This window comes from Girardinichthys multiradiatus, chromosome X, assembly GCF_021462225.1.
Source record: "Girardinichthys multiradiatus isolate DD_20200921_A chromosome X, DD_fGirMul_XY1, whole genome shotgun sequence".
Taxonomy (NCBI): domain Eukaryota; kingdom Metazoa; phylum Chordata; class Actinopteri; order Cyprinodontiformes; family Goodeidae; genus Girardinichthys; species Girardinichthys multiradiatus.
The window spans coordinates 24,594,462-24,613,239 of record NC_061817.1 but is presented as its reverse complement, the minus strand read 5'-3'; the positions used below and the strand labels follow the sequence as shown (position 1 = coordinate 24,613,239).

Genomic DNA, 18,778 nt, shown 5'->3' with positions numbered 1-18,778 from the left:
TGAAGACCAAACATTTTGCTTGCTGCTCAGAAGCTTTTCTTTAGCAGGGACAAGGAAGTTGGTCAGAGAAGGGAGCTAAATTTAGGATTAGCAAATGGAAAAAAAAATTTAAAACAAATTTATACATTACAATTTTGGTTTGTTCAAACTATGTAATATGGCTTTCCCTGTTCCCTAGCATTCTCACCTCAAGTGGTGTCCTCTTCGACAGGTTTTTGTGACCATTACTATCTTTTGTCTTTTGACATTCAGAAATATCGTACTAAAAAGTAGATTTAATTCTATAAATGAATGAGAATCTCTATGATTCTGTACTTTGACTGTTTAGGCTCTGTCTTCTCTTATCCCTTTGGCTATGGCACACAAACAACCCCATTTACAGGAAAAGCTGGGATACTAAACAAGCATGCTCATTTTACCCTCTAAAGAACCTTGGGCTATCTAAAGCATTTGAATCAGCAATATCTACCATCAATGCTTTATTTCCAGCTCATAGTAGTTCTTCTCTTGTTTTCAGAATGCCATATTTTACTGTTTTGTGTGTGAGAATGCAATAGAAATTCAATGAGGAGTTTGATGCTCGTCTGGATCATTTGAAAGGCTGTGCTTGTATATAAACCTCTGACTGGACAGACTCACATGTAGGCACTCTAAAACACACGTGTTTGCACAAAAATGACCATGTATGCATATACATACACTCCCAGGAATAAACAAAAAAACTTTGCTGCTTTGAATGGAGCTCTCTCCCAGAGCGAGCACATTTCTTACGTGCCATTTTAAATCACATGATCGCTCTCTTTAAATGAAAGACACATTGAATTGTCAGAATGGCAGCAGCTGAGGCCACATATTAGGCCTGATGTCAGAGTTGGTGAACCAAGAATGACACTGATGGGAGAACTCCTGTCCCTCAAAGCCCACCCTGTCTACGTCGAAGCCAGAGCCCAGCCGGAGCAGCTGAGCTCCGTCCGCTAGTATGCAGCTTCATCAATAAGAAACTCAGCCGTTTTTACTGCTTACCTATTTACAGGATGCTTCGCTTGAGAGATGTGTCTGTGTCGATAATTTATTGCACTGACAGCAATAACCTCGAGTTGAGTTACACCACTGTCTCTTGCTGTATGAGCAGCCTTCTGTGTCTGCTCCTCTGAAACAAGTTTAGGTCACTCTAAAAACAAACATGGAAATATAACCAACCCTTAAAAAGCCTGAAATTTACCACAGCTTGGCTAATATATGGCTTCTCAAATTTAACTTATTGAAAGTCCCAATTTGAAAGTTTGAATGCCATAAAGTGCCATACAAAAGACTTCACATTGTTTTTTTTCATTATTATTTTGCCACATTAGAGCCACAAAGATCAGTGCATTTTATTGTGATTTTATGAGATAGAGAAAGGGTCTGCAGCTCCAGTCTTTGTGAGCCCACTGTCCAGCAACTTTTAGATGCATCCCTTTTCCAAAACACCTGACGCAAATTAATGAGCAAATTATGAAAAACGTGATGGCAAGTTGAGGAGGTAATTCAGCCTCTGGATTCATGTGTGTTGGAGCAGAAATGCATCTTAAAGTTGCAGGACGGTGGCTCTAGAGGACTGGAGCTAGAGATTCCTGTGTTAGCCCAACTGAAGGAAGCACATAACGGTGAAGTGGAAAAAAATAGAAATAGATTTTTAGTAAATATCTAATAAATCTGAAAAAAATGCAGAAGGGCAACCTTACAGCACGATGCTCCCAACACTGAGGATGGCATGTCCAGGGTAATGTGAAGTGGAAGCCAAAAAGTTACATTTTGATCTCATTTGAGCAGAGGACCTTCTTCCACATGTTTGCTCTGCATTCCTACATAGCTTTTAGCAAACTGCAAACTTTTAATGGTTTTATTTCAACAATGGCTGTCACTGTTTCTTTAAGAAATAATCTCCTTCCCTGACATGCCAAATTAGGTAGATGACCATGTATTTAGAGTTCACAGTTTTGCTGCACTCTTTCTATTTTCAGATGATTGACTGAACATTGCTATGTTCAAAGCTCGGGTTGCTCTTTTTAAAATTTAATCCTGAGAAGAAAAAAAAAAGTAGGGGAATAAATTATTTTGCAGGCACTGTAAATCAGGAGCGGCTGGGTAGAGACTGGGCTGTCACTGAGGAAACACTCTAGGGTTTGTTTTTAGCTGCCTTTGGGGGTGTTCGTACTGTAGATCAATGAACAGCTGGTTTGAAGGGGTCAGTGAGCACCAAGCTGCTGAGGAAGAAGAATCCCACTCAAGCAAGTCATTTTACATTTTACTTTAACTGGTTGTCACATAGTTTGTTCATTTTCCTCTGCTGGTTTTAGAGGGGGCAGCTGGAGGGTCCAATTGGAGCACAAGAGAGCAAAGAAAGGATGTTTTTGGATCCCTGTGCGTTATGTAGGACATGCTTGGATTGGCCGTTTGTTATACTATTCTGATTTTATGAACACACATCTGCTTCAAGGACAAAACTAGGCAGAAATGACTGGTTTATGCCAAATTTATTCTAAGAAAAACCATCCGCAAAATGTTAAACATAATAGAATCTGCCTTGCCAAAAGGTCTGCCCTCTTCATTTTTCTCCATAACTGCATTGTCTTCAGAGAGAGAGAAAAAATACATTATTTCTGTGACAATAAAAATAAAAAAAATCACCTCAGACTCCCCTAAGATGGCCCTCCTCAATAAGCCACCACACAACCCTTGACTACTCAATAAAAGTGCTTTATGATGAAACCTAAACAGAGCTAGTGCTGGCCCTTTAAATGGAGCGCAGGAAGGGAAATGGAGTCTAAAGGTGCAAATGGATGGCAACCTGAAAAATGGTCTTATCTAAAAAGGTCCGGAACAGTAATAAATTCAATAATTGTGCTAGGAACATTCATCCACGTTTGTGTCATGTAAGAGTAGATCAGAGCTCACAGTCTGATCTGTTTCTAAGACTGTGTGTGTACATGTGTGCAAACCCATCTCTCTATGTGTTTGTGGATGCCAATTTCCATGCTAATCATCATTTAACTGGGAATGCAACAAAGTGACGAGTATAAAATAATGGAAAAATCTTATGAAGCATTTAAAGCCAGAAAAAGAAATTAACATTTAGAATGTGGTGAAAATACTGAACCAGCAACATTTACATTTAATGTAGCTATTGTTCATGAGACTCTGGAAAGCATTTAACATTTAAATGGAAATAATTCACAGACAATGCTGTCCTCTACTGGTTAGCAATAAATTGCAACAACAAAACAGCTTTCAAGTGGCTAAATTGCAAGTTGACAAAAAAGTGTAAAACATGTTGTAATTGGCAATTTTACAAGACTAATGCATTATAAAGTATAATATTCCTATCTATGAGGCCGTTTTTCATAGCATTTTAAAACTCCAGAGTATATTTGTAAAAGTAGGTCTTATTTTATGTTATGATCAAATGGTCATGACAGCATCCGAAATTTTTTTTTTTTAATCTATTTAGAAAGTTGGTTAATTAGCTAGATAATCATTTAAACACAACGGATAGAAGACAAATAAAAAAGGTCAAACATAAAAAATTGTACAAAAATAATTAAATAAAAATCCTAAACTTGATTAAAATCCTGGATAAATGCATGATACGCAAGGTGCAAAAAAGGGTCAAGGGTAAATGTTTCTGCTTTTAAATATCTAGCCTTCTCTCAAATGTTAATCGCTGGAAGAAGTAAAAATATTTCAAATAAGCCAATTTTATCGCCCATTTCAGACAATCAACACAACAATCAAAGCAAAAATAACTACACATCAGACGGAAGTTCAGATTTACATTTGTTTTTTGTTTTCAAACCTTTTACAGTCTCAAAGAAACTTTATTCGGACAGTAATTATTTGTTTTATTGTCACTTAAAATATTCCATAGATTCTCTTCTTTAAATAAAACACAGTAGCTAAACATTACTCATTTAATGGAGACAATCTTAGAACAAAAAATTGTTCTCTTGGGTCTTAAATGCTCTTTTCTTTCACCCAGTATTTCAGTATTTACCGGTAATGGCTTCTGTTTTGTTTTAGCCTATACATAATTTGGGATGTTTGAAAACTTTGAAGCTTTGTTATTTTTATGCTGGCAAAAAGAACTACTCTCTACAAATACATTTTCCCAAAATTATAATTATCATAATTTGTGTGTGATTGATTCTTAAATTTTTCATTTAATATACTTTATATGGTGCTTTTTACATTTACTTCGCAATCTATAATTACATCAAGAACATTTTTATAGACAGAAACAGATGAATTAACCTTCATTTTGAAGCAAACCTACTATTTAGTTTGTTTTCTTTACATCCTGAAAGCAAAGATCATTTACACAACAGTAATCATTTTTGAAAATGATCTATTCTTGATTTATGTACTTAAACCACTGTTACGCACTGTACAAAACAATGCTTCCACCCAGTGTGCAGATGGTGAAAACACATGACAAACACTGCACAGTGTGATGGAACTGTGAATATATTAAAGGGCTGAATCGCTGGCAGAATATAAAAAAAATGTGCTTTCGTTTAGCACCATAAAGTTTAGAGAATACATTTTTTTTCACATTTCAATTCACAGCCAATGCAATGTTGTTTGTACTATTGGTTGTTAACTGCAAGAACAGAGATAAAGCTAATGCGTTTCAAAATAGATGTATTTTAGTTGAAATATTAAGTGAAATACCTGATCAAATAAAACGAGGATATATTGACATGTATGTGTACTTAGATAGGTGACTGACTGTACACAACAGGGTTTCTTATTTTGAATATTTCTGTAAAAAAACTACAAATTTTAAGCCACAAAAGTCTAATGGAAAAAAATCTTGACACATTAAAAGTAAAGTTCTTTTCAATGAAGACGGTGATAACATGGTTACTCTGAAATGTCTAATGCTCTCAAAGTGTTCTGGAATTGTGTTGATAAAATAAAAAAAATAAAATAAAATAGGAAGTTGCTGTGGCAATGATATATGAGTATCACTGTAAGATGTTTTTTTGTTTGTTTGTTTTCTAATCCATTTTTGGTGCTTTAAAGCCTCTGTGCCGAGATGGAAGAACCAAACAATTACTGAGGGATTCAGAGTCTCTTGAGGAAAGCTGTCAGTATGCTTCCAGTGAGGTGCTTGCGTGATGGTTGAGCAGCACCTCAGATGGTGTATTTCAACAGCTTTCCAGCTGTGGAATCACTCTGCTGTGTCTAGCAGTTTTTGTAACTTCCTAAAAATGACACACCAACACTGAGAAATGTGCAGGGTTGGATTTTGATTTCTCCCCCAAGCTCTGTTGATTTTTGGTGTCTTAAATATAAATTTGAAGCCAACTCAGAAAAGACTGCATTTGCCTATCATATTTCATTTAATCTTTGGAAGCAGCCCAAAGCATCATAAATAATAATTTATTTTCAGAGCATTGGTTTAGTTTTTCAAATTGCTATACGTTTGATTTTCCCAGAGAAGATTCTAAAAAGGCATTTTGATAAAAACCTGGGTCATGTGCTCAAAGCTTGACATCTTTAATGTTTCCTTCAGTCAAGTCATCATCTCCAGATGCTCCACAATCATCCTAGTAGCTATATAAAATCTGGCAAGTCCCACCAATTTCACTAATCTCCTTTTTGTGCAAAATAATGTACCAGTTTACCCAACCAATCCATGGAGGAGGCTATATCTACCATACTACTACGCACATCTGGAAAATAAAGACACCTATACCAGCCAGCTAATCAGTACAGCGATTTCTACAACTTCAACATGCTAAGCACTCGGTCACCTCAAAGTTGTGTGCTTTATCCATTGCTGTTAACACAGTTAACACACAACTGTGCATCCACATGGGAGAAAACATAATTATTACATTTGCAGAGAAGGACTCATTAATGGGAGAGAAGAATAACTGCACATGGAGGAAGTCAAACAAGTGCAAGCAACGTCATCTCCACACCTCAGGTACACCAGTTGAGAAAATGTCAAGCGAAATTTCAGAATCAGAATCAGCTTTGTTTGTCATGTTTGTCAATACAAAGAAGGAATTTGACTTTGATTCCACTTTTCTCTCAATTAAGATATTTTGAATATAAATATATAATAAAACTGCTGGGAAATAAAATGTTTTAGGTTTTTTTATCTTGTAAATATGTATGTTCAGCTAAGTGTTGTGAGAAGCTTGTGGAAGGCACCCAAACTTTTTGACACAAGTCATATAGTTTAAAAAATCTTTGCAAATGATATAAATAAAATATATGTAAACCTCTGACTTTGAAGAAAGTTATAGAAAATGATCTAAAATGATTTTCTCATCATTGTGGGATTTAATAGAAATAATTATTGCAATCCTAACTGACCTAAAACAGGAAATACACAAACATCTGGGATGAGCTCTTCCATCAAACAGGCTGTAAATTGATTGATTTTAATCTATCCACCAATAACGTTAAATAGGTTTAGAGACATACTATGTATGTATAGTGTAGAATTGAGGCTTACTGGAAAGCAAAAGCCATGTGGCCCTGACAAAGCAGCAAAATGCCATAGTTTTTTAAAGAGGGAACAATATTATACTTTTACACAATCTTTTACTTAAGTGTATTCTATTTTTAAAATAATCAACCTTTCTATTTAGATTGAGGTAATTGTTTTAACTGCTATCTTGGACTGATCCTAATTGCTTTGAACCACCAATACCAACTGAGATGAGCACGGTGCAACATGAAACAGTATTAGAAAGTCTTGACTTCCTACAGAGTAAATCGTACTACATTTATCCAACTTGTATTTACTGTATACAGTCCTCCGAGGCTTTAGCTTCACCATCTTTAGGAAGCTGTAAAAGAACACAGTAATGCTCTTACGAGGCTTGATTGTGGCGTGCAGTGTGACAAAGGTCATAGTGGGGCATTAGCGTGGCATCTTCCTTTATTACCCAACTGGCAGAATAAAAGGCCAGGATTTAGAAAGATTAGAAAGAACAAGAGTGAGAATGAAAGAAGGTGAACATGAAGAAAAGGCAAATGAATGCACATTCAAATCTGCACTATTCAAATTATTCCTTGCTAAACTCACTGACTTCACATTTAATTTAAATATTTCTAAGAACTTGAAGCAAATGTGACACTCCTGCCTGGAGCTCTTGTGGAGCAGTAAACTAGAAACTCCTGGTGTAGTAACTTTCACATGGCATTTAGACGCTTCTGAATCATTCATCCACGTACAAATAATTCAGGTTTGGTTCTCTTTGAAAGAGGTACACTATGGATACAGTTTTAATTTCTACACCAGCACTTAAACACAGATAAAAGCAATGTGTTTATACCGACAACATTTCCTTCACATAAACAGAAATATAGGTTAACATCTCTTGAAGCATGAAATGCATGTAGAGTGCAAGAAAAAGCCCCTTTACTCTGGAGACATTCTGCATTAAGACTAGCAGATCAAAGTGAGGATTATCCTTGCTCTGGATAGCCTGGCCATAGGATGTCGACCTCACTATGGGAGAGATTCAACTGAAAAACAGTTGAACAATAAGTGTGTCAGACAGCTAAAAGATGGGGGAGGAGTGGAAGGAAAAACAAAATAGGTGACAAAAAGAAAAAGATGTAAAAGTAGGGACAGAAGGCAGCTGTACTGTTTCCATAGTGAAGGTGAGTGAGATGGGAGTCCTTTGGTTGGTGCACTGGAAGGTGACGTCAGCAGCTTGTTGGATTGAGGTGCTGTGTCCTGCTGATTTTAATCCTAACTCATTAAGGAACTGAGAGCAAGTACCTGAGCAAGCTCTCAGGGAAAACAGAGAAAGTGACTTGTGAAGGAACTCTGAATAAGTTGTCAAAAGGAGAAAAGTGGAGTTACTACACAGCATAAGAAACAGAGGAAGGAAGAAATCAGGCATTTTGATTTTCAGTCTCATGACTTCTTTTATTCGTCCGCATTTTCCTTGTTTTTCCTAAACCTCTCGCTTGCAGTGTTAACGTGTGACCTGTTCAAGCATGTCCACCAACGGGATTAACAAGGCTCTAAAGCTGCAGTTTGGTCTGATTAACTATGAGAACCGCTACCTGACCGCTGAGGCTTTTGGCTTCAAGGTGAATGCCTCAGGCATCAGCCTGAAGAAGAAACAAATCTGGACTTTAGAACAGGATGAGCAAGATGGTCAAGTTGTGTTCCTCCGAAGCCACTTAGGACGCTACCTTGCTTCTGACAAAGCTGGAAAAATCATATGTGGGGCAGAGAAGCCTGAGCCTGAGTGTCGTTTCCTTATAGTGCCCCAGTCTGATGGTCGCTGGGCACTGCAATCAGAACCTTACCAGCGTTACTTTGGAGGGTCAGCGGACTATCTGTCCTGCTTCGCCCAAACCATTGGGGAACAAGAGCTATGGGCTGTTCATCTGGCTTTACACCCACAGGCAAGCCTGCTCAGTGTGGCACGGAAGCGATATGCCCATCTGTCTGCCTCCGAAGGAGAGATCTCAGTAGACAGCAATATTCCCTGGGGGGTGGACTCTCTGGTCACCTTGGTATACCTGGATGGAAAATACAGTCTGAAGACCTGCGACAGCCGCTTTCTCAGCAATGATGGCAAACTTGTGAAGGAGAACTCCAACACAACCAGCTTCACGCTGGAACTGAAGTCCGGGAAGCTGGCCTTTAAGGACTGCGATGGGAAATATCTTGCCCCGGTGGGCCCAACAGGAACCCTGCGATCTGGCCGATGTTCCAAGCCTGGAAAAGATGAGCTCTTTGATTTGGAGGAGAGTCATCCACAAGTAGTCTTTCAAGCTGCCAATAAAAGATTTGTTTCAGTCAAGCAAGGTAATGAACCCCTGATGAAGTCTAGAAAAAGCTTTCGCTTTTATGCAATCATAACTCAGTTTATGTAATACCAGCAAACAAGATGCTTTCAAAAAATTGTTTCATGCAGAACAATAATTTAAATTCAAATTAATGTTAACCTTTCAAAGAGTTCAGATTGTGAAAAGTCTAGAAAGTTTAAAATTAAGTTTGACACAGAATCAGTCGCTTTGAAAGAAATTTGGACAAGTGAAAATGATCAAAAGCTAAACTTTTGAGAGTAAAACTATAGAAAGTCCTACTAGTATAAACAATATATAATAATACTACTAATAATATCAATCATGGGTGATCATTTCAACAGAGTATATTAATATTGTTCTAATTTTCTAGTGGCTGTTGAAACTGAGCTGTTGAGACTTGCTTATTGTGCAAAAAAATGTCCATTAGTCATGTTTTGAAATCCTTAGATGTTAAAAATAGCGGCTATTTAAAGATTGTGATAATTAATTTTTTTATATTTGCCAATTATTATGTGTTATATGATATGTTCTGGGTTGTCTCCCTGCTTTCTTTTTATTGAACTTTAGATTAAAATTTTAAGAAGAAGTACATTGTCTAGAAGCCTGGCATGACAGAGGAAAGTTTTGCTGCTAGACAAATGTAGCTTGTTTATAATTTCAAGTATCATACTGATTACAGTTTTATGGTTGGCTGATTAAAAGAAAGATAATTTATAGTTGCAGCAATCAAACATCAAAACAACTTTATCTGCTAGCAATAATCTAACTTGGCATTTTGTAAATGTTGGATCTAGAGTGTTGGTAGCCATACTGTGGAGGTCACTGTGGTAATGGGCTTTGTCATTTTCACTGTGTCTCCCTTGAAGATTAAGGGGTGTGCAAATGACTCCAAGACCGATCTGAGCAACATGGGTGTCAGTTACTAGCATAGGCTCTAAGTCTTGTAGCCACTAGCTTTTTTCAATCAGTCAATCAATCAGTTCAATTCAATTCAGTTTATATATATAGCCACAATTCACAACACATGTCGTCTCAAGGTAAAGTTCTTGAAACAATGTATCTAAAGACTGCCAACACATTAAAAATAAGTGATGACAGATATACTCAAGGTGTTACCAGGCAAATCACTTGCATGGGTTTCTAGCCTGCATGATGGAATCTACTCGTTATTTTGTAAGGTGAAAAGAAAAAGCAACTACTGTTCTTTCTTCAGTTGCAGCTTCCAAACCTTTAGGATTCAATTAAAGCATCAACCTCTATGAATGTTTAAAGAAACAGTTTCACTTTGGTATTTGTAAACTAGCCCAACAATACATATGCACCAAAGGGAATTTGTAGACTAACCTTCTAGTGCAGGCAGTACTATGCTTGTGAATTAAATTTTGCCACAAAGACTAACAGGGGAACAGTTCAGCAAACTGCCACACAGTCTTCATTAAACAGGACAAAAACCTCAATTTTCAACTGAAGTATTTGGCCTTGTGGCAGTTCGGTGTTTTGTAAGGAACAAGGCACTGAAAGCTGCTTAGTGGGCCCCACAGTGCAGATTTGCATTTCGCCACTCAGGGAATTACAGCATGCGACTGAACAGGAAGGGGTGGAGGGGATGACTGAGGGGGATTAGCGTTGTAACGGGATTAAGAGAAAGGTTGAAGGATATATCTGTGGTACCTAATTTATACTAGAGCAGACACAGTTCAATTACAGGCTATGTGTCTGTACATTCACAAGACCTGACACACCCCAGCAGCCAGCATGATTCTGCATGTAGATTAGGCAGGCAACAGCAGGTTGGCCGCAAGTGAAGCATTTGTGCTTAAAACAATTGTAGTAACTGAATGGAAAGATGGGTGCAAATGAGATTTAGCTTTCTTGCACAATTTGTTTTGCATACCAAACAGATCATGAATTGATCACATGAAAGAGTTATAGTTCACAAAACAATGCAAAGGTAATGCACGGCTCGCTATTGGTTAATATTCGTTCCTTCCTAATGATTATTTGTCTACAATTTGCAATTAGAAACAGGTTCTTATAATGTTCTACTGCTTAAAAAGAAAAGGCAAAAGTATTCAAACATCAAAATAGGGCCACAGAAAAATCCACTTTCCAAAATTAACCTCATGTGTCTTTTTATAACACAAAAACAATGTTTACTTATAAGCTCTTCCATCAAACAGGCATTAAAGTTTCATACTTATCTTGTGTAACATTTTATACCTTTGCAGAAATGTAAAATAACAGAATATTATTAGACAGCATACAATTACTGTATGTACCTCCTAGAATGAGCCTCTTATTTTCAAATATTCGAGGTAAGGGTCATAATTAGAACTTTACACCACTAGATGTCACCAAACTGCACGTAATTGACCTGTGAGATATTTTTTAAAACACTTTAAAGAAGGAGTGCTAATGCTGACTACAACTAAAACATAAAGTGGGATAAAAAGGGGACTGATGTTTTGCTGGAATTCAAGGAAGCTTTTTATATAAATTAGTCAAGCCTAGATCCCACAGTTCTTGTTGAAAGACAAACATGGATGGAGATGAACAGGGAGAAGTAGGATGTGAGGATTCGACAGGTGTAACTAGCAGGGGTTTATGCATGGTCTTTTTTTCCACAAAATCTCAACTATTTCACAATTTTCCTAAGATTAATTCAAAAACTCCCAATATTTTTATTTAAATCCAAGCAAATCACCTGGGGAATTTCAAAATATAAAGTCATACTGGGGGACAAGATCTGAATATAAATTAAGGTTCAGAACAAAACATCTTCCCATCAGCTCTGACCTGCTATGCTGTCCCTCTAGGGTCCAGGGAAAGCATCCCCACAGCACAATGCTGCCACCACCATGGTGTTCAAATAGCCATTTGGCCTACCTTATGACCTCAAACGCAACATTTTACGTTTTTTTGTTTTTAAAAAGTATTGTAAAATATTTTTAAATAAAGCTGATCTCATAATAAAATCTCATTTGCAAAAAACAGTAGGCAGTACAGTGCCTTCTTTAGTCTGTCGCTAATATTTTCCTTCCAAGCAGTTGAACTGTATTGTAACTTGGTGTACTTGGTTGTTTAATGGTTCCAACATATTGTTGAAATTTGATTGGATAATTTACTGGGGCACAGACTATATAGTGCATGTGCACCAGTTTAGGCCTAGGATGCCTACAAACTGAAAGTAATGCTAAACCTTGGGGAATCATAATATAATTTGTTCTATCATGCCTAAATTCTTTAAGAAGATTAAAAAGAGCCCTATCACCTCAAACATTTAATGAGTTAGCATAAATATTAAACCTGGCATTACTGGAAATCAGGAAGAGATGCAAATGGCATTCATAAGGATGCTGTGCTTGTAATACTTTCCTGAAAAAGCTAAATTATCATGGGTGTCTTCTTCTCCTTTGTTGTCAGGAGTTAGTATTTCAGCCAATCAGGATGTGGAGACTGACATGGAGACTTTCCAGATGGAGATAGATAAGGAAAGCAAAAAGTCAATGTTCAGGACCAATGGAGGGTCCTACTGGACTTTAGTGACTCACGGAGAGATCCAGTCCACTGCCACAGAGGTGTAAGTAGATATTAAAGCATTGAAAGGAAGCTTTCTTATAAGCTTTTAACTACTTGAGAATGTTGCTGCACCAGTTAACGTATTGCATCTACATTCCACCCCAAACAATTTGTGCAAAACTATTGGTCAATTGGACTTTATTCTTAGGTAATCTGTTACACTGTTTAATTTAACCTTTATTTAACACATTTTCCATCAATCTCACGTGTGCTTTTTCTTCCAGAGAGGTCAACACAATGTTTGACATTGAGTGGCGAGGACACAGGGTGGCACTCAAGGCGAGTAATGGAAAGTATGTGTGCACAAAGAAAAATGGGCAGCTCTCAGCGGTCAGTGATACAGTGGGTAAGTGCTTTCAGTCTACTCACTTGAGATTTCATATTGTGTTTGTCTAAAATACTCACCATAAGCAGTCAACACGCACAAGACGAACATTTTATATTATTCATTACAGGTGATGATGAATTACTTCTGATGAAACTCATCAATCGCCCAATGCTGATCCTTCAAGGAGAGAATGGCTTTGTGTGTCACCACAAGAACTCCAACACTCTTGACGCCAATCGATCGGTCTACGACATCTTCTCATTGCTGTTCAATAATGGCGCCTATCACATTAAAAGTTAGTGTTTTAATGATATGCATATCACATTGATATTCTTCTTAATAAACTTTTAAGGTGATGGTATAAGATGAGAACAACTTTAACCTTAAATCAAAACCTCACTGTGCAAATTGTGATTATTTTAGCCAGAAAAAATACAACCAAACTCTAAAGTAGCAAATGGAATGACAAACCTTATCAGTTACTTGCATGATGACATTTTCTATGAGCTAATCAAACTCTTACATTATTAGGAACATTTTATCCACTATTCTCACTTTTTTTTCATTTGATAGAGGTTTGTTGATATCTTTTCCCACTCAGCATTTTGAAGTCCCACCACAGCTGTTCATTTGGGTTGAGGTCTGGACTTTGATTGGGTCATTAATTCCCTTTGCTTTTTCGACCCATCTGTTACAGATTTGTTGCAGTGCTTGGGATCATTTTCCTGCTGTCATGTTGGTCTGGTATGAGACCCTCGTGCAGGTAACAATTATGGACATCGAAGAGAAGTTTGAACGGTTTCTGGATATAAGTAAATAAACGAATGGTTCTTCCTGGTTCAGAGGAGAAATCTAGGATGGTGCTGTTTTCTCGCGTTTGGAGTGGGCCAATCTTGAACTGCTTTGCTTTAATCTCAGGATCTGTCTTCACTGGTGCACCCTCAGCCAAGAAAAATATGGATCATATGAGAAATTTGCACTTTTCGATGTGGGTTTTAAACAGTTTTCCACTCATCGCCTTCTCAGGTGTGGACAAGATGGTATGCATTATAGAGATGCAGTTTGAAAGAAAAACCCCGCCCCTAGAGGAGGAAAAGATAAAAGGTGAATTAGGCCTGTGCTGAGGGACTCACTGATGCACTTTCTCATAGTTTCTTGTTGTTGAAATATTGTATAATCGACAAGATGAAAAGTAGCACCAGGACGGAGGTCTATCACACAATCATAGACTGATGTAGTGGGAAAAAGTGAGCCAGATCCTTACAGAATACCCACTGAAAGTCATGGTATTCGTAAGGAATGCTGGAGAGATCAGTAGAAGAAGTGGTCTTGGCTCGATCAGAGGGAACAGAATAGCTGATAACAGACGGGTGGATAAACAGCGGGAGCTCCATGACTCCATTTGTGTAGACAAGGAAGTGACGTGAGACTTTAGACTTGTACACCTGCTTTCATGGCAACATTTCACATTAACAGAGATATTGGCTTTTCCCTTGGAGCCTCTGGTGTTGGCTGGTCTACTTGATGTGGTGTTTTTTGTTTGGGAGCCTGGACCACAACCTAGCGTGGCGGGTTCCTTGCTGGCGGCCTATGGATCTCAGGGGTATGTAATGACGGCTGAGGGCCATGGGGACTAAGCTGGCCTCTGGTAGGAATCCCTTTCTTTTGATCCGACTGGGGCTCGCTCACCAGGTGGGATGTCACAGTGCCCACCCTCCCTCCCTCCTGCCTCTGTGTTGCATGTATGGCTGCTCTGAGTGTTGCGAGGTTTCTGCCCTTCTCACCATTCATACAAATCTGCACCTGCAGGTATAAATTCACACACACATCTACACACACATCTAAACGCACGCTACAATGAGGTGAGAGTGGAAGTGAATCAATCAGGGGATTAGGAACAGCTGTGGAAGAAGGCAAACAGGCAGACTGAGGAAAGATGAATAAATAACACAAAGGCAGCTGAACTAAGCAAATAAACTATAAAACAAGAGAAAAATGACTAAGACTTACTATCTTAGATCCACAATATCTAAGATAAATAAATTCAAATGCTCAAAGAACAGAATACAAGAATAAACTGAGAAACTATACACAAAAGAATCAACTAATATCCAACATCCTTCTAGCGATAATGAACTGAATATGGCAGACGTTTAAAACAATAATAACGAACTCAGACGTGAGCAAAACACAAACACAAATGAAAACCAAAGTCCAAACACCCAAGGATCATAACACAGGAATGTATTTCATCAATGTGCCCTGCTTACTTTGATGTCAGATGGAGTTGTGATTTAATGAAATCAACCACAAAATTAGGATAACATAATTACATGTAATGTATGCCAAGCAAGACTGCCCTGGATCATATAGGCAACCAGCTTTTCCCTGTGGTATGCCTGAAATGTCAAAACAGCAAGTGAAAAAAAGGAAATAATGTGACATGACATCAAATCCATCTAATTATTTAGTGGAGGAGAAAAAATCAGTACTAAGAAAAATATACTTTTTATTATCACTGTTGCTGCACACATTGGCACCCTTAAAAAAATTACAATAAAATAAATGTGACTGGTGCATTTTTTTAACTTTCTAATGTAGTTTTCAAAGTTGTTCAGAGCATCCGGGAACTGCTAATTATTAATTTCTCCTTGCGGTTATGCCCCAATGTGACCACTCTTTAAAATGGGAAAGAGAAAAGGACCTGACATCAAGGAAGTTACTCAAGTGTTGATCTTAATAAGGAAATAGCTTTAAAAATAGATACTCACCTAATTTTCACAGCCAAAGCAATGATTAAAAAGTTTACAACAAACGGAAATGTGACAAACATGGTCTAATATTGGTGTTAATTTCAGCACCACACACAGTGAAGCAGGTAAGGCAGGTGGCATCTGGGGTCACAGTCTTCATAGCCACGATTAGATGCAATCTACATGTTGTTTGTTTTAGGTGCCAGAGAAAAAGGTTTTTTATCATACTATCACAAACATAAATGTGTGTTGTTTGTTAATCTCTACTTGAACTTTTAATGAAACCACGTGCTTTGGTCAGATGAGACTAAGATTGGCCTTTTCTGCAGCAAACATTTCAGGAAGGTTTGGCGTCAATGAAAGAAATAATACAGGGAGATTAACCTCATTTAGCTGCTAGCATGATCATTTTTACCTCCTGTTAACAGATGTGGATATACACTATATTGCCAAAGGTATTGGGTCACACCACCAAATCTATTGTTTCAGGAGTTCCAATATATTCCTCGGCTGCAGGTGTGTAAAGTTTGGTGTGGTAAAACCTGACTGACCTGCACAGAGTCCTGACCTCAACCTTCTTGAACATCTTTGGGATGAATTAGAGTAGAGGCAGCATGTCTGGTTTTCTCATCTAACTATGAACATAAGATGTTTACAGAATAGTTAAAGTTGCTATAGCTGGCAACGGTGGGTCCAGCAACAAACTGGACCTTGTAAAATAAAAATGGAATGTCATCAACGTTCATATGCATGTGAAAGTATGCAGACAAATACTTTTGGCAATATAGTGTCTCTTTCTGTTTTTTGAACAACTTATTAGTTTTCTTTATTTTTACACAGGTGTGAATGGAAAGTTCTGGTACATCTCAAGCAGTGGCCTCGTCTGCTCAGATGGAGAAAAGGCAGAGGACTTTTTTCTTGAGTTTCCGGAACACGGACGTGTTGCTGTTAAGGGCTCCAATGGCAAGTACCTTCGCGGAGACCAAGGAGGCACACTCATGTGTGACGGTGCATCTGTTGATGCCGCTTCTCTTTGGGAATACTGATCCATTCACACCAGGTCCAAAACAGACCCGTGTTTCAGGTGCAAGACCCACTTTTACCAAGTCAAATTATGTGGACTGACATCATAACTTGCCTATTTTTATACTAGGTATCCAATCCCATGTTCTTGATGTTTTGGGGGTTTTTTTATTGGAAAGAAGTGAATACTTTAGAAAGCTGTGTGAGTCTTTTTTTTTCTTGTGAATTTTAGATGTTTTGTCTTTGAAATGACAACAAATGCCAACATCAAATGAAACATGTCATTTTGAAATGTGTAATTTGATAAAACAAGCTATAGATAAGTTACGGTACTTATTTTTCTGTCCATATTTATTTAATATGCAGATAAAAGTACCAACATTTCTTGTTCTCGGATTGTAGAGACAGAACAAGTATTTCTGTTCAATTCATGCAGCAAATTTACATCATTTCTCATTTAGCTTTTCAGAAAACAGACACATGAATTCAAAAAAAGAAAAACTTTATTATTTTAATTGCTGCTACCTTCCACACCGAAAACAATGGATATTTCAAAGGATACAAAAAATATAGACCAAACCTAAGGCAGAGAGGGAACAATTCTTATTAACCAAACACTTCATATGATAAACAAAAATATGATATGTAAAGTTTTGTTTATGTAAAGATTTGCTTATGTAGGTGGGTGTATTTATCTGGTTTTATTTGTTTTGAGGTGATAACTAGTTTTCTTGCTTGCATTATTCTGAGAAGAACAGATTAGTTACTGAAGCAATGTTTGAGTGAAACAGCAAATGGATGCATCAGTGGTGCTTTGATTTGTCTAAATGGATCATTTACAGCTTACATAAAAGAACAATAAAGAGTGAATAAAGTAGAGATGAAAGAAATTACATAAAGGAACTTAGCAGTGCTGTGTGCGTAAAGTACATTTACACATTACCAGCTATGCTCCAATAACAACATGCTGTATGTTTGAGGAAACAACATAGGACCAGAAAGATCATACAGACACATCAGGAACAAAGACAAAAACACAAAAGACCACACTTAAGACATTTTTATGTCCTGCTGAAAACTCAGAAATGCTTCTCTGGTCTTCTGCCTTAATCTACAATACATCCTCGATCGATGTGTACCAGTCTTTTTTTGTTGAAAGGTGTGTGGTAAAACAAGTACAAATAATGGTTTATGATGGTGGATATTTTTTATGAACCATTTCAAAATGGCTTAGGGAAGCATCAGAGAACCCTTTTAAACAGAAAAGGAAATACAACTTAAGAATTTGCCTCAACTAAGTTTGAAAATATCTATAATCTCTCTAGTTGCCCGGGACCAGGTGGGAGAATTGATTGATCACAGCCAAGACGAGTTTAAAAACTCTGCTTTATGTATCTTTAAAGATGTCTGATAACCATGCTCACAGAGCTAAGGGGTTACCAGGCCAAAACCATCCAAAAAATGTCAATCATTCTTATCTTCCCAGCACCTCAAACACCCCCGTTGAAAACATGATAAATAGCTTCTTGTTGACTCATGTCAGAAAAAGCCTTGTGTATTGGCTTAGAAAAAACGTAGCTTATTATCTGTTACTGAGGTCTAAATACATTTCAAGGCTTACAAACTAGAACTAGATGTGCAAACCACAGGACAACCTGAAACTGCACAAAATATTTGTCAGATTTCCCTTTTATAATGATGAATTCACAGTGGTTTTTCATGTGTGTAATCTCCAATTAAAGAACATATTTTTGGGTTGCAAGCTCCAAATTGCTTGGTTAATCATGCAACCTGTATTAGCTCTACAGAAAATGTCTTGTCTCATATTAGTATGCATTTAGTATGTTCACAGATACTTGCTGTTTTATTATCTTTGCTTTCTAATATGATTTTCAAAATGTTGTTGACAATAAAACGTTGAAAAAACAATCTGAGACTCGTTAAACTAAATCAGAAAAATGGTTGATCAACAAGGTGTTCCAGCTTGGCAAGTTTCATTGAAGGACAGAAAAAACCTTAAACTCCTTCAATGCTGCAAAAATAAGATGATTTCAGATGATAGATTGCCAGGGTGTATTGAGATGTTCAAGATATTGTTTTATAACCCAACCGTGCTTTTAATTTTTTCCACAATTTGTTCTTAAACATTTGGGAGAGTTCCTTAGTTTTCATGACGCAGAGATTAGATTACAGACAAGCAAACTCTATTTACTAAAAATGCCACTTTTGAAGGCAATTGAAGAACGGAACAAAAATACTT

At 37.3% G+C, this 18,778-nt stretch overlaps 1 protein-coding gene across 1 annotated transcript; it reads left to right on the top strand.

The window, feature by feature from the left end:
• The first annotated feature begins 7,777 nt into the window (after positions 1-7,777).
• Positions 7,778-18,447, top strand: LOC124862574 (fascin-2-like). The gene is made up of 5 exons (XM_047356565.1): positions 7,778-8,833; positions 12,259-12,415; positions 12,639-12,760; positions 12,870-13,037; positions 16,336-18,447. The coding sequence occupies exons 1-5, from the start codon at positions 8,011-8,013 to the stop codon at positions 16,539-16,541; spliced, it is 1,476 nt and encodes a 491-aa protein (XP_047212521.1). The 5' UTR covers positions 7,778-8,010; the 3' UTR covers positions 16,542-18,447.
• Positions 18,448-18,778: the final 331 nt, after the last annotated feature.